Here is a 16,719-nt window from a genome sequence, read left to right as displayed (position 1 = left end):
AGGCGCTAGGTGCCTGCGGCAACGGCACAGTGAGTTCACGACGAGCTGGCGTCGATGTGCGATATAGGCAGAGATGGAACCGAGTACCGGGGGGGTACACAGGAAACTGGCACCACAGCTGAGTTTGGCAGCGAATCGTATTGGGGGCAAACGTCGATACAATTAACATGCTGGGGAAGTTTTATGGTAAGTTATTTTAGAAACTTGAATACGAGCAAGATGTTCGAGTATCTATAGGCATCGCTCGGATTTTTATCAGGCGAGTTGCACTAAGCCGTAGACAATCAATCGGGAGAGATTCATCGTTTAAGCCGTTTTAATGGTACCAGAGCTCTGCCTTCATGGAGAAATTACAATACAGGTTTAGTAGAGGTTTCATCAGCTGTAAGTCACTATTGTAATCAGATATATTAGATCGTTCAAAGGAAAATGTGACACTCGTTATTCTCATACATAAAAACACCATATTCTCATATACGGCGTAATCTTATAATAATGCAACGCTTTGCGGCACTTGTTTTTTTGTTTTCGAAGTACACTTGTACTTGTTGAAATCTGACCCTATTCCCTCCGGCTCTAAACAAGCAAGTTGTAGTGAGCCGTAGAAATCAGAAATTTGAGTTGTGTAGAAATATAAGTCTCATCTTGGGACCACAGAGGCTCAGACAGGCGCTGTATAGACCTTGTACTTCTGTAGGATCTACCACTAAAAGCGCCGTGCTGGGTTAAGAAACTCTAAAAAGAAAATTCTGAGCTCAAAACTGAATATCGTAGAATACCTTCGAAAGAAAATAACGACAAGCTGAAAGTAGTGATAGAAGGATACTAGTTTGAGAATATACGCGTGTTAACACTCCGGCTGACTGCACGTAACAATACTACGTTTATTTACCCCGCTCAGACTGTTAGGCAAAATTAAGCAAGTAGGTAGGTACTCGAATTTGAGTTGGGATTATATACAAGAACGCTTACTACTTGTTGTTATTATATTACAAGAGTTACCCATTTTTACATCGAATCTGTGATTAAAAAAAAATAGATCTGTTACAGTAGTCGCAGATCGGTCACATCATTCTATCGGTACAACTGAACTAATGGGACATTTCTTCGAAGCAAATGCACAGCTGCAAATGCTCATGGTGTAGTGTAATGCAGGCGTTGCAGCTTCATAAATCCTTCATTTTTCGATTATGAATGAAGCGTGTTAATAATTGGAAGAAATGATCAACATGTTCCGCATTAACCAGCTAAAGTTAGTGATCATAGGTAAATCATTCCGATTGAATGGCAACGTACTACTTCATATCGCCAAAAACAAAATGGCAAAAATGCGAGAGTTACAGTTAGAGATTCCCTGTTACCCGCCACACCATTAGATATTACTTCCATAGATTAGTACGTTTTTAAAATCTCGACGATTTATTAAATTGAAAAACTGTTTAGGCCTCATCATCATATCGAAATTGCCTTTTGAGCGTGTGATAGACCTTCGTACCCCATTCTTGTACAGCAGTTAGCTAAGCAAGTTATCATAAAAATGACAGGATGTCATAAATAGCAACGGCGCTTATTTCGATTAAGAATAGGAAAGCTATTTGCGAGAAGCGTTGCAATTAAGTTCACTATGTCGCATTTTATGCAGAACGACCCAATATAAGACCAAAGAACCTACGTGATATGAATTAACTGAGCATTTAATTTGCTCATTACACTGCAGTCAACGAGAACGCGTGCGTTTAAGGATTTCGCAATAGAAAAATCTGTGAATGACCGTTCTCAAAACGCACGAGCGTTGTAGAGTAGATTCAGGTCCTTAGATACGTGTTTGGCCCATCGCGATACACTAACGCGAGTTGCACTTATAATATGGTGAAATTGTGCGTGCTTCTGAATAAGCAGATAAGCCTTATCCAGTAAGGGAAGAATGAGTTGTAAACGAACATATATCGAAACATCGAAAAACAACCGCACGGTTGCCAAGGAGATAAAATGCGAAACAGAATCTCAAGTTATGTGCACTTTGTATATGGCTGCAGTCATCCTTGTTTGCTCTAGATACGTGCAATGGTACATGTGGATTATTTATTTTTCTATTCTAACACAGTGCGTGAGTCGTTGCGAACTTACCACAACATTAAAAGACGATCTAACAAATGCTACATTTGTAAAAACTTTGAACTTCTTTAGACATGCGCATTCAGTAAATTACCAGTTGCAAGACGCAACTTTTTGTTAAGTATGCATCGTGCATGCAAGTAATTAAAAAAGTATTAGTGGCGCTTGTTTCTAAACATAATTGCTAGCTAGTAGATAAAACAGCACTTTAGGGTTAGATAAGCCATATCTTTATTAACTATATATTTATTAATACATATCTGTAATTATTTAGGGTGTGGCTTTACACAGTGTGAGTATATTTTATTCATATTTGTATATTCATATCGATTTGTGTATATATATGTGGAATTCAGGGTTTGTTCGTTCCAGCTTGTGTATGTATAGAATAGCTTTGTATACAAGTAGACAAATATGCAACTAAAGAAGTGTATTACGGTATAAATAGCATACAATTTCGAAGCGTGTGACCTTTGTGTTAGCATAGTCATCTATCAGGTGCAGTAACTTTTCTTTTGGAAGACCGAGTGGGATGAGGATTATTCTTAGAAACAATTACATTGTCATATTCTTCCTTGCCGACTAATACGTATATGTGAATACTACTATTTACATATATTCTCACCAGAACACAAATAAGCTTTTTCAACATCTTTGGCGTCTTTCATAGGATCCAACAAGTTCATTTCTATTAACTACATTCATTATTTATTTGTCTTATTTTCCTATGGCATTGGCCTGCTCGTCTAGTGAATAGTAGTAAAATCGGAAGAAAAGTATTGTTACCGACGGTAAGAAACAGTGTACTCACTTTGCTTAACTCGCACTCTTTATAACACTACAGAAAAAAATTAACTAGGTATAGTCCTTGTTAGACAACAGTTGCATTCCAAGTTAACTTCAAACGCATCAGTACGAAAGCACGTTTCGACTAATTAGTCGAAATTCCAGTATTCACATATATAGATTATACTAATGCTGCTACAAAGCCGACAAATAGATTTTTGCTGATGAGGTTCTGTCCTGTTTGATGCCACATGGCTGTTTTGAAATTGAGACTATGGATTGATCATAGCCAGAACGATTAAAATATGATAGTTGTTTGTTTAGTCAACAACTGAATTCCCATTGTAATTTATACTTCATTTTCTGTAGCATTACCGGTGTCTAGGGGACGATGTAAACGTTAACGTAACTATTTCGTTAACGAAAAAAATGCCGTCAATGGCACAAGCGAGAACAAAAAAAAAACGACACTAAGAGCTCTGCTGGCCGGCCCGCTGATCATGATTTTCAATGAACAATATAATCCGCTAGTTTATTCGTCGGTACACATAGAGGCTCATGAACATCACATGTTCCGTGATAGACACGTGGATTTACGAATAATGACTGTTTATTATTCAAAATTGTGGTTTTGGTTTTGACGTTCTTAAGCGAGAACATCACCGGTTTAAAATAAAATATGTCTCAAAGCAAGTGGGGAAAAATAAGATTGCCTCTTAAAACTTCACCATAAAGAATTTAAAATGTTTTGTAAAAAACGGAGATCGACTTTCCTACCGCTTGGTCAACTTCCCATGTTATCCCACTTCACAAATATGATTAGCTTATAATTATTGTCACATAATTTCGTCGATTATACATTATTCAACTATATTTATTATTATTATTATTGTTAAAAAAGGGGAGAAAGAGAAAATTATTATTATCTATCATACGTATCTTCTTTGCGTACATGTTCAGATTAAAATACTAGAAATACTTTTTCTCTTTTTTGGTTTTGCACATCTTATTATTACTACATATAATATATCAAATCACCTCCGACTGGTTCGTTTGTCGGTCGTTTTTCCCTGAGTGTAGAATCTTAATGGTAAGAATAAATATCTTTGACGTCGAAACTCTCCCTTAATAAATAATGGTAGTAATAATATTAGTTATAATAATAATTCTATTAGAGAACACGAACATCTTGCATAATAAAAATTCTCGAGCATTTAAAAATGATAATTTTTCTCGTCGTCAGTTCATCAAATGAGATCATCTTGGGCGCATAACTGCTTACCAAGGTCAATTTGCATTTAAGCTAGCTACCCCCAAAATGGCTAAAGACAGGCCAAATTGAGTCATAAGCTAAAATTTTGCAGCGAAGAGTACGTAACCACTAGGGGCCCATGATTTTTCAATCAACGGCAAAGGATCTGCAACTGCTATGCAGAGTATTCAACAACATCCATCTAAGTGTTTTTAATTGCCTCGGATTTTCTCAATGATTTTTTTTCATTCATTTATATAACTAGTACCGTGATTATGTTCTATTAGAACATGTTTCTTGTCTTTCGTTCCGCGCACATAAATTATCGACTACAGCCTAATCATTGGTTTTCCTATACGTTTTACGCTTCGTAGTGCGTAGGTCTTGTGATGAGTGAAACTCATTCTTCCTTTATACACGATTTTTACTATTTACTTCATCTAAATAAGGTCGGCAACGTTAGTAGGCATCTGCTCGACCTCGGTATTGTAAAACGACTCAATATCCTTAAGGATTCGCTTGTCGTCCTCAGTAATTAAATTGATTGCTACCCCTTTACGGCCAAAACGTCCTCCACGTCCGATTCTGTAATCAACAAGAAAAAAGCTTGTGCAATCACTAAAGTACGAATGAGGAAACTGTTGAGTAATATGATAACACAAATATTTTTCGCTGAGGAACATATATATACACGAGTATTATTGTGTAATGGTGATGAAACTAGAATGTACCTGTGGATGTAGTTTTCTCTGTTTGTGGGTAGATCAAAGTTAATTACAAGCGACACCTGTTGTACATCGATGCCTCGTGCAAGAAGATCTGTTGTGATCAGTACGCGAGACGAGCCGGACCTGCATTTGCAAAGATTTCAACAAATTGATTAACTAGTTATATGTCAGCGTTTTGTATACTATTTTTAGTTTTTACAGAATTATATTGATCATGGGATGCAATAAATAATCGATTGAAATGTAAAACGTTGTAAAAGAATTTTACAGTATTGAGCCAGAATGTTACCTGAAGGCTCTCATAATGACGTCACGTTCCTGTTGTGTCATGTCCCCATGCAAGGCGCTGACAGTGAAGTCGCGGTCCGTCATCTTTTCGGTTAGCCAATCGACCTTCCTCCTAAATACGGTCATCCGAATAATTCAGTATGCTTACTCCAATGTCGTAACCTAGCCATGTATTATAGTGTCGAAAGGCACATCATTTATTTAAGAACCTACAGTGACCTTTAAAAGATTCGACCAAACGATCCCTACCTGGTATTACAAAATATAACAGCCTGCGTAATAGTTAGCGTCTCGTAGAGATCGGTCAATGTATCAAACTTCCAGTCTTCTTTGTTCACGTCGACATAAAACTGTTTAATACCCTCTAGAGTAAGCTCTTCACGTTTCACAAGAATGCGGATAGGGTCACGCATGAAGCATTTTGTTACTTCTAAAACGTCTGCTGGCATTGTCGCTGATAGTAAGATTACCTGCGTACCAGATCAAACGCATTATAATTTTGAGTCTTTAACATGTAGCATATTTCACATATCGCATATACAACTAAAATATATGAAATATTGTAATAGTGGTTATATATCTATTCTACAAGACATTTTTATCGAAGTATTCTGGATGCAGTATTTTTGACAAATATATATTCCATATATACTATAACAATTCACAAGATTGAGCTTTAATATATAATGTCAGTAAGCATGCCGTGAAAGGAAATTCGTAGTGGTTTTGATGACTTTATAGATACAGACACCTTTTCAATCTAGTAAAATTAGTGTGTATATACATCTTTTTAAGTGCACTGGAGAAAACTTTTCCCCTAAAGCACGAATACCGCGTCATATGCGGCCGGTATTAACGGTTCTGTTACCTGTATATTGTGAGGCAGCAGTCTGAAGACGTCATGAATCTGATCCTTGAAGCCTCTTGAGAGCATTTCGTCAGCTTCGTCGAGCACAAACATCTTAATCTTATCTGCTCGGAGTGCCTGTCTTTGAATCATGTCATAGACACGACCTGGAGTCCCGACCACCACGTGAACGCCCTTTAATAGCGGTATCGCAGGAACAAGATCCTACATGTTTGCGTTTGATATACATAAATGCTTCACAAATACAACTATTTGTGAAATATCTATGTATATAAAAAGCATGACGACAATGTACGTATTTGTGTTGTAACCTATCGTGTTTGTACAAAGTTTGCAAAGCATGTCATTTCTGAAGACTTTAGAAAGCTTCTTATTTAATCGTTGTACTGTTTATTATGTAAGTGTGCCTTAAAATAGGTGTTAAGTACTTTTTCCAGTTTGCGCATATCTTCACGGACATTCGTGCCTCCGATGCAAGCATGACAGTTTGCACTCATGTAGTCGCCCAGCGCAATCACCACCTTTACATGTAGAAAACAGTTTATCACACAAACATGAGATGTAACAACTATCATAAGATAATTATTATATCCAATAGAATCATTATGACACATTTTATACTAATACTAATATACCAACAACGCAACAAGGAAGGACTAGAAATGATTGCTTCTTCTGTATTATCTATATACATGTAAAAGAGTTTACAGGAGCAATCAGGTAAGTGAGAGGTGTGACAGGCTAGGTTTTTGTTGCCTGCAAAGCTTCATTTTACTCGAACAAAGTCGTAATTTTCGGGATATGTAGTTTTTTTTTGTATTTCACCCTTTACGTTGAAGCACTTCGTGATATTTAGAAAAATTGTTTTTCTGATGAAAAATGAAAATTAATTGTGATTATCGTATACCTTTTGTATTTGCTGAGCGAGTTCTCGAGTAGGTGCAAGTATTAAAGCCTGACACTGAGGCTCAGCTACATCAATTTGTTGAAGAATGGAGATAGAAAATGTCGCAGTTTTTCCGGTTCCTAAAATATAAAGCAGGGGATGGTAAAAAGATGGATGAATGATGAAGCATTTTATTTACGCATGTTTACACAATACGAAATGGGCAGTATGAAGTAAATGTAAATAAGTACATTTCGTGCATTTGTCACAGTGTTAGCATTAAAAAGAAGCGCTGTCTTCAAATACAGTCAATGCATTTATGGACGATAACAGTTGACGATACATCGCTACGCTTTTAAGTTAAAGGGTCTTTCTTATCGATAGCAGGCCGAAATGCAAATAGAAATCCTTCCCATACGCCGCTAGACTTAAACTATACCTTCGAAATATTTGATTCCGGGATATTTCGTTAAACATCAAATTTCAGCTTTTCACAGCCTAGGGGTGTACATGCCATAGCAAAAGCATACCAGGCGACAAAGGTTACTTGATCCAGTTATGTGCTTATGACATTTTTGTAAGCTTTACCAGATTGCGCTTGAGCGATAACGTCTCTCCCTTTTACACAAGGCAGAATTGCCCTCTGTTGAATGGCCGACGGACGTTCGAAACCGTAGGCGTAGATACCCCGTAGTAGCTCTTCGCGAAGGCACATGTCATCAAATGAAGATACAACCTCATCATAGTTGCTCTGTGCAAAAGCAGAGACCAAAAGAAATAGTATACGTTCAAATAAACCACACTCTTTTCTATCGACATGTCTGCTTTACGTGCGCCGTATTACACTATAGTCATACCTAAAAATGGCACAAGTAAAACAATTAAACACCATGCTCCTAATTTAGTTTAGTTTTAGCGTTAAAGACAATGTATATGGTCGAGCACATCGAAAAAAAGCTAGATTAATCAATTACCTCGATGACGCCATCGGGTTCCATTCCAGGAACTCCCGCGGCTTCGCGTTCTGTAGGCTCTGCGTCCCATTCTGTCGATGTCCTTCAGGTTGCAAAATATGATGAATAATTCTTTTTATCTGTATTTGGATAAACTACATGGATCATAAGTCTATATAATAGGACTTCCGACATATTAAAAATAAAAGTATCTCAGGAAAAGTTTAGAGCTATTCCACTTGCGTGTTTAGAAGGATTTGAAGCATTGCTGAACTGCAGCACTAAATGTAAAACTCATTTATTTATTTATATTTATATTTAGATCTATATTATTGGACTAATTCATATTTGACTGTTGACGTACAACCTGGGTTATTCACAACTTGGGTCGAGTGATGAAATTACGAAAAAGATTACCATGTCACATGTGATCCCCAAAGAGTTAATAGCCTTATATTTTAAGGAAAAGAATTTTATATTTTCTAAATTTAAAAGCATTAGTTAACTAATGTTTTCTTAGTATATCTTTGTAATTTTAGTATAACTAGTTGCTTTTCCTCAAATATAAACGTATTGGCTGCTATTTTACGATCATCTATAATTATATTTTTACGTGTAATTTATACGTAAAATGTTCGTTTATCAGTGAGAAATATTCTCTCTCGATGGCATCTTATATATTAAAGGTCTTTTTCACTTTTTGTTAAATCGAAGATAATAATTAAGTTAATTGATTCACATTTACAAAGTGTTTAGGAGTACTTATTTATGTGCCTTCCTCATATTCTGCCAAATTCCAAGAAATGTTTTTCTACTCTAAGTTAACTATTATACGTTATCATCATTCTATCTCTAACAAAATACTATACATTAATATTTAATTAAGATGCTCGACAGCCGATATATAACAATGGTACACTCTACACTGTGCTATTAATACCAAAGAGCAGTTGTTATCTATTCGTCGCATCTTACATTTCACTGTAGTTCAGCGGAGAGGAGGATCGTGAGGTGGCCGATATCTGCTCAGTAAAGACAGTTAATAGAAATAGCCTTATAAGAGAAAGTAGACTCTTGTTGGTCTTGCTTGAAGCACTAATCTTCCACGCAAATAGGTGTCAAAGCACACAATGTAGCAGGAAATAGGCACAAAAGTGCCTTTGTGTATATATATGTCCTGATATATCAGAATGACAGTTGCGTGTTGTGCGCGATACGCTTAACCAGCCGCAGATGGCTGTTGTTTTTTTTTTGACTAGTCGCTTGTGTTTGCTTACCCGCTATAAACATGCGACGGCCGTTCATGTAACTCATCGGAATCACATAGAGATCAGTGGGCACTCTTTAGGCGGGCGATTTGCGAAGACGCCTTACCTATTAATGGTCTGTTAGAGAGTAAAAAACATGTAGCCGTTCAAAGTTGAAATACAGATTGTGTATCTGTCCGTCGATTTAACAACTATCGATACGCGCAATATAATACTGCTGAAATGAGATCGGAGGCAGAAGAACATTGAAGGCTGATTGGGTTCATTCTGAAAAGCTAGATTCACAATTGAAATGGATGCTTATAAAACGATGAGGCTGTTTTTATAAATATAAACTTGTTCTTTTTTTTTGCGCATGAACCTACGTCTTGTCCTACTCCCATTTTGTTCTCTAGCTTGTCCAAGAATATAGCAAAAACTCTGGTGCTAGAAATAATTTCTTAGTCTAATTTCGAACTAATTGTGAGGCAATAATGCAAACTGGATCACATGATTAATGTTATTTTTCTAGCCGAGATGATAAGGTGATAATCGATTGCAATGCGTCTGAAATCGAGCTTATGACTGGCAGGGCAAAAGCTTGAATTTACTCTGAAAACTTTAAATGATATACGACTTTTCGAAAGCGTTTAGGTGATTGCGAAAAAAATACAAAAGCATGCGCTAGATGGACGTGCACGACACGGACAAAGGGAGGTAAAACGTTATCGGTTTATGATAACCATGCCGATTATTTTGACAAGACACCCTTTTTCCATTTAAAAAAAAAGCTGCTACTCCTCGAACCTTGAAAAAGATAAGAATGAAAATCAAATATTGTAAAACGATGTTTAAATTTAATTTGCCCTCCATTAAACCCGTATTTGAGCCAGTATTTTCTTTCTCTATTTTTCTAGAATTATTCCAAATTTTTTCCGAAATTTTGAAATTTAGAAATTTTAAAAGAATTTTATGGAAATAAAGCTGGGGATTGAAACTATAGCGCCACTAACCGCTGGGAACATCTCACAGCGCCATATGGTACCCAACGTTATTGTACGAATATATCATTTATCAATGATCATTGTCTGAACTTCGCATCCTGTTGCATTCGCAAGTTATTCAGAACGTAATGCATACCTAAAGGAAATTAAGCAAGCATTAATGGTTTCGCAGATATATGTGAATGCTTTATTTTTTATTAATTTTTGATTGTATAATCGAGCAGTGTGACGCGTATTTAAAAATAATTAAAAAGACAAAGAAAAATATTTTGGAGCATAAGAAATTCCTGAATGAGTGTTTCTCTTTTAATCAAAATTTAGTGTAACCTGAAAATGTGTTCTGATTATTTTTCGTCCGGACAAACATAAATCACGTTTGAAGCCTTCAAACCTTTTCAGTTTTGTTATAGCACGGACATATGAGAAATCATATGCGATGTCCATATGCTATAAGTGAACTATGTTAAATTGAAAATAAGTTTGATGCACAAAAAAATAGTGGGTAAACAGATTTGGAGAACTTTTTAAACTCAGAACAGAAGTTTAGTAACTTCCAACGATAATTCCTCCAGAAGGTTACAGAACCCTAAAGAAGCCTCGTTCCTGGGTAAAAATCTTTGTATAATTGTTTGGGCCGAACTTAGAGTCTGGTGGACGAAACCGCTCGATTGCGAACCACCGCTCACTCTGCACCATATTACGAACCACACATTTACACTGAAGTAAAACATAATAGATCCGACTTTATGGGCTCTAAAGTATTATCGAGGAAGTTATCAGGACAAGCTTAGCTAAACACCCTATTTGGATCTTGGGCACACATAAAAATATCTTCGCTGGATGGCACTTGATAGCATTTTACTAAAACTAAGAAATTGCAGTAAGTATGATACAACCCGCTTGCTTCCCATTCATTATAATATAAACAATAAACGATGATTATTAACATTTCATCTGCCCGCACACTATTGTAAAGCGGAATAAATATGCAAATATGCCATAATTAGGAGATATGTAGAAGCTAATGGAATGGCAATATAATAAAGTCATGCAAGTTATTTCTTTTCGTCATCAACAAACAGCAAGGAAGTTTATCCTGTCTTTAGGGTAACGTAGTGTTTGTTTACAAAACTTGGAATGTTTGTGCACTAAGCTTAAAACATGTGGAGTGGTCCGTGTTTGAAATCTGGCGAAGGTGAACGCGTTTTGCCAGCCCTGTGAAGCAGTGCTTAACGGCGATACTTTAAAACATTTATTTATGATGCCTTGTCATAGCGTTCGTGATACAGGGCTGTTTACTTTTTGTCACTCACAAAATATCACGATTTCTATAAAGTAACTAAAGATAATAGACGCAGTTTATCAGCGCTATGCCAACGATCTAATTTATAGCTATTCATAAAGATTAGAGCCGCATAAACTACCGTATGAAGAGTATCGTACACTGGTGGCACCACACCTTTACTTGATTTTCGGATAGCAGTAAAGAAAGATCGTAGATTAAATTGTTAACCAGTTTGTCTACATTGGGTAGATCTATATTGATCGAGTCGCTCTTTCATAGGGCGTGACGTGAATGAAGCGGTTTTTTTTACATCAATTAAGACGGATCTGCGTAGCGGGCATTTAAAGCAACCCAAGAGCGCCGAACTTTTTATATTAATTAACCACAATTTTGCTATCCTTCGTCTAACGTTTATCGAGTTAATTTGTCTACGATAGACATGTAGATAGAGCGCGTCCAGATTCATTGTCTAAATTGTTTGCGAGACAGTAATCCGGTTTTGTTAATTCAATATGGAGAACATTTGTGGAGTATTGAATGCGTTTAGCACACGCAGCATAGGAGTTCCATCTGTTTTGTTAGGTGCAAACTTCCTGCCATTGTTTTGCAAGCTTATAATCGACCAGCACCAATACCATCGCCAAAGGTCCACTCTGCCTATTTATGCCATGGTTAGATCATAGTGGAGAGTATAATCATGATCACTTAAGTCTTTCACTGGGAATTATATCAGAGACTGACGAACGTGCGTGTAGGCCCTACTCGTCCAGCTGTCCAGTTGTCTGCCGTAATGGCAACCCAACGGCAACAAATTATCGCTCGATAATTCGCTACTGTTGGGCTCGTTGTTGGGAAGTTCGATAAAGGATCTTTTTCTTTTCACTTTCTTTTTTCAAAGCATTTTCATAGCTATACTCCTCCATTGCATACGACTACTGGGTGAAACCTAGACTTTCTAATAGAGAATGTATGAAGCTGTCCAACAGGCCAGCTAATTCACATGAGCTAACATTGAAAAGCTTTTATTAGTCGATCGTAAATCTGTTGCTGTTTCATATTTAATAGAGAATCTTTTCCTGTAACACTGCTTTAAGATTGGATGTACTTTGGCCCTGTTGTTGCGTGTGCCTCTGTTTTACATAAAAACCATTGATTTCGTCGAAAAGTATTTTTTGAATCGCTCTCAAAATTCATTAGGGCAATTAACACTGTAGTGTGCAACTGATTTGGAGTTTGTTGGGTAATCAGTGTGTGTCTGACTCTGCTCTGTGTATCTACTTCATTAAATTGCGTATTATCGGCGATTGCAATTCTTTATAAATTTTTCTATTGCAAGTCTTTCACCCTTCGACGTTGTAGGGATCAATTTAAATCAAATTAAGAGCCGCAATATTCAATCAAAGCGCGGATTTTATTACGAAAAATATTAGAGAAAATGCCAGGATCCTACGGGCCACAGTTACCGCGACCGTCCAAAACAATCATTATAATGGTGAAAGAAAATCGTATTCGGCAAAACCTCCTCTATAATGTGGCCTAAAAATTACGAAAGTTTACCAGTGCTTATCTTTAAGATGGACGCTTTTTTGACGATGCATTTGACGTACTTGTTTTTAGGTAAAGTACATTACATTTTTAGAACAAGATGCGTTAATGAATAAAACATTTTAACGTAATCGCAAGAGATAGAACAAATAATCACTGTCATTGTGGGGTCTATATTTTGGCCTGAAATAATAGTTTACCCTTTTTTTCAGCTCAAACGCTGCTGCCGTTGGTTTGTGCGCGTATTCAATAGCTAAGTAATTATTTTGCACCACTTCGGTAGACTTCTTGGCCCGCGTTTCCATTACGTAGAATTCATTCACAGCCACACTTTGTGCATTATTTATGCGTTCAGAATTTTCATTGACTGGATAATAAATGAATTTATGTAGTAGTCCCCAATGCGATGTATTAGTAAGTGCCTTAAAGGGGTGCGACTATCATTGCCGTATAATACATGCTGAACTTATAATACTAGGGATCCAGCAGCGAGTTCTTCTTATTTAAAGCAACTGACAATCGCTTAACCTAACTTATTCAAACGATTTTTCTATTCATGCCCGTATTATACGTTTACCATTATTTAATTTATAGGGAGGCTTTGAGGTAAATCGTAGTCAATACAGCATCGAACAGCGACGAACTAGATCAGAAAAATCACTCAATTTCCGCAAGAATTTTGCACGAACGCCACAAACGCTATAACAAATATTCAATACGCGTACCTCATCGCGTGCTACAGTGTTCACTGTTAGACACTTATGTTTATATGCGTGTCTGTACATAGCTATGTATAAGGCTTTGGCCTAATAATTAGCGATTTGATGCTAGTAGAGGGTTATCAAGTGTTACTAGAGCATATTGTTGTCTTTAAAGTCATCCCAGTTGTTGTCATTGTCAATTACAATCGTCGAGACCCAATAACCCAGCGGTGGTGATTTCTTTAGTCGTTGCTTTTAACGACTCCTGTCGTTGGTAAACTCTCTCCCTCTATCGGCTAGCTCTAGCCCCATCATCATTTAATGCTCGTTGTTCGTTTTGGTTCCGTTGGTAAACATTCGCTGAACTTCATTAGTCATTTCGACGTGCGCTGCCTTTTTCAGATGACTGAAGCTCTCCACTCATCTGATCCTCGCACTGATGCCGCTCTCGACGTGGCTGCTATAGCAGCGGGAGGCGAACAAAGTGCGTCACAGTCGCCCGCCGATGCCCGGTGTCGGCAACGCAACGATAAAGACGACCGCGACATCCCCTTTCGGAATGGATGTTAATGAACCCGTGCAGTTTGAAGGTATCCGAGCAGATACAGCGGGAACGTTTGGACAAAACGACATAACTGCATCGGTCCTTTCATATCAATGTATCAATTTTATAATGAAAGTGTTGGCTGACGAGAAACTGGCAAAACAGGCCTTTGACTTCGTCCGTAGTTTTTAGTCACAACAACGACTCCACCGACGAACAACAAGAACAGCAGCAAGATCTTGCAGTGAACGGTGGCGATGCGCTCTGATATCCGTTTGTGCGTGCGTCTAAAGCTTTTCGTATCGGCCTCAGACTGTACATGAACGCAGCTAGCGTCATGTGTGCAATGTTTTTACTTGGTAATAATACTCTTCGGCGCCGCAGTCGTTTGCGAGAGATGTGAGAATGCTATACGCGACCAAAAAAACGAACAGATTGCGAGATACACGGAGAGAGTGTAGGGCTAACGGTGATCTTCTATGGCGTCGTTTTGTGTGTCGTAGTCCTGTAAAAACCGCACACGGAGACGCGCCCGACGGCCCAGACATCCAGCGGCGTTTGGCATTGTAAATAGCAATACTCCTTATAAGAAGGGCGTCAAAAATAAAAAACAAAAAGGTCAATTTCATCTGACAGGCGACATACTACGTAAGGGCTACCTAATGCTCGTAACTCTCTGCCCTTTCTATATATATATATATAAAATTTCTATGGAGGAGTGTATGTGTGTGCGTGCGTGTGTGTGTGTGTGTGTGTGTGTGTGTGTGTGTGTGTGTTTGTGAGAGTGAATGTGTTCAGATCCGCGAGTACTGTACAGGTCAATGTGTACACGCATATATGCGATCGTGGATCGATCGGTATTCAGATAGGTCAAAGGTAACGAAAAAGAGAGCTAGTGGCAGATAACGGAGAAAATCGCCGATCTCCGTACGACACATACATTAGTTCCCAATTAAACTATTTATTACACACGGACGTACTAACCAATCAAGATGCTATCTTGTATAATTACCGCTAGTAGATATCTATGATTCGTCTATCGGTGTAAGTTTTAGGGATCAAAAAATTTAATCTAAACTGTAAATACTGCCCGATTGCGTTACGGCGATCCTTAAAAACTCTCACAGTCAAAATGCGAGAGAAGTTTCAAGACGAGAAATCAGCCAAATGGGCATCTGGCTGTCGTAATTTGTGTGTCGTTGACGGCGCTGATCGGCGCCGGCTTCTGCGGCAAGTGTGCAAGCCGCAAAACGCACAACGTAAAGCAGCAGCGGCATGAGTATATCGTGGTACAGATACGATTCATAGCTTTTCACAGTTGCGCGTAGCGTCAGCATTCAATGGTATGGCACACCTCAACAAAAAATAAACATTGTTTCAGGTACAATATCGAACTGTGTCAGTTCAGCATTCCACATTTGACAGCATAGGGAAATAGCAGTACATTATACATATATATATGTGCATTGACAAGATGCGACATAAGATGTACACATGTCAGACAGCCCAAGCAGTCAGCTGGCAAATGAAAGCTTGAAAATTGTACGAAGCTAGAGCTTGTTTATGAGCCTTCGCTAGGATAACTCATGTTTTAATAATGAATAACAATGTTTTGTAGTTAGTTTTTGTTAATTAAATGAAATAATTGGAAGGAACGACCGAATCTGCATGATGTCTGGGTAAACTGAATGGCGCTAAACGATACTAAACCTCAACAGTGTCATGCATATTAGTAAATTCTTTGTCAAGCATCTATACATATGCTTTGGGTGCATATTTATAGACAAAGGACTTGATAAAGATGTACAACTTTATAGGTATTATTTACATTTCACTGCGCTCACCAACGCCAGGAACAGAAGCTGTTTGCAGTCGTGTTCTAAAGGAACTTACTAAATTACAAGGATGTTTGCTCTCTTCTCCAACAACAAAGGTATATTTGCATAGCATATACTGCTTAACTAAGACTAGCAGACTGGGTTTTCCTTGACTGGCAAGTTTATTAAATAACCTGAAATAAATTTATTAAATAAATATTGAAGCTGCCGCAATTCTAGCTCCAGCTTCCAGGTGTCAGTGAATTTTTATTTGCACACCGAATTTTAAAGGAAAATGTCGAATGCTCATTCGTTGACGATTTTTTCTAAGTAGACCTGATCTGTGTGAAGTGTTTCGCTAATTTCGAAAATTGGTTCTCGAAGGGTGTCATTAAAACTCGACTACGCGATAGCTAAATAATTGCTATCTATAATAGAGAAATTTTCTATGATAGGCACAACTGTGTAATCGTTTTTCGAACGAGTTCAAGCATAACAAAAGGAGGCGGCAGAAATGGTAAAAAGCCAGTAACTCGGCTTTCTCACAAAAAAATAGGAAAATGATCTCTCACTAAATTTTTCGGAAGTGAACGAAAAATTTCGGGAACACTAGGCACAGATGCAAGGCAGACTCAGTTTTCGCAAAATGCTTTTTGGTCATATATGATTTTTTTTTCCTTTCATCGCTGTTGTGCATCTA

General features: G+C 37.6%; 1 protein-coding gene and 1 long non-coding RNA gene across 3 annotated transcripts; one reads left to right on the top strand and one right to left on the bottom strand.

Annotated features, from left to right (window-relative positions):
• The first annotated feature begins 17 nt into the window (after positions 1-17).
• LOC147753343 (uncharacterized) lies at positions 18-16,278 on the top strand. Its single transcript, XR_015311471.1, has 2 exons — positions 18-186; positions 14,061-16,278. It is a non-coding gene; the product is annotated as an uncharacterized LOC147753343 (long non-coding RNA).
• Positions 2,323-9,385, bottom strand: eIF4A (eukaryotic translation initiation factor 4A). 2 transcript variants are annotated; one of them, XM_022834802.2, is made up of 10 exons: positions 8,852-9,385; positions 7,898-7,979; positions 7,512-7,674; positions 6,945-7,063; positions 6,466-6,558; positions 6,038-6,211; positions 5,419-5,639; positions 5,171-5,281; positions 4,885-5,004; positions 2,323-4,738 (listed from the first exon to the last, which is right to left on the bottom strand). In XM_022834802.2, coding segments are annotated over exons 1-10 (1,230 nt in total). In that variant the 5' UTR covers positions 8,854-9,385; the 3' UTR covers positions 2,323-4,593. The 2 variants fall into 2 exon arrangements, with proteins under 2 accessions (XP_022690537.1, XP_022690536.1); XM_022834801.1 differs by having other exon boundaries at positions 6,038-6,241; positions 8,852-9,377.
• Positions 16,279-16,719: the final 441 nt, after the last annotated feature.

The sequence above is a fragment of the Varroa jacobsoni genome, unplaced genomic scaffold (genome assembly GCF_002532875.2).
Source record: "Varroa jacobsoni isolate VJ856 unplaced genomic scaffold, vjacob_1.0 scaffold_549, whole genome shotgun sequence".
Classification (NCBI taxonomy): domain Eukaryota; kingdom Metazoa; phylum Arthropoda; class Arachnida; order Mesostigmata; family Varroidae; genus Varroa; species Varroa jacobsoni.
The sequence above is the reverse complement of the archived record's forward strand: the minus strand, read 5'-3'. Positions and strand labels throughout refer to the sequence as shown.

Bases quoted from the DNA above. Each gene is read 5' to 3' on its own strand.
- eIF4A (XM_022834801.1), bottom strand. The intron at 5,640-6,037 runs GTAACAGAACCG...TCTGGTACGCAG, and splicing joins TGCTGCCTCACAATATACAG to GTAATCTTACTATCAGCGAC. The intron at 5,005-5,170 runs GTAACATTCTGG...TTGCAAATGCAG, and splicing joins GTCATTATGAGAGCCTTCAG to GTCCGGCTCGTCTCGCGTAC.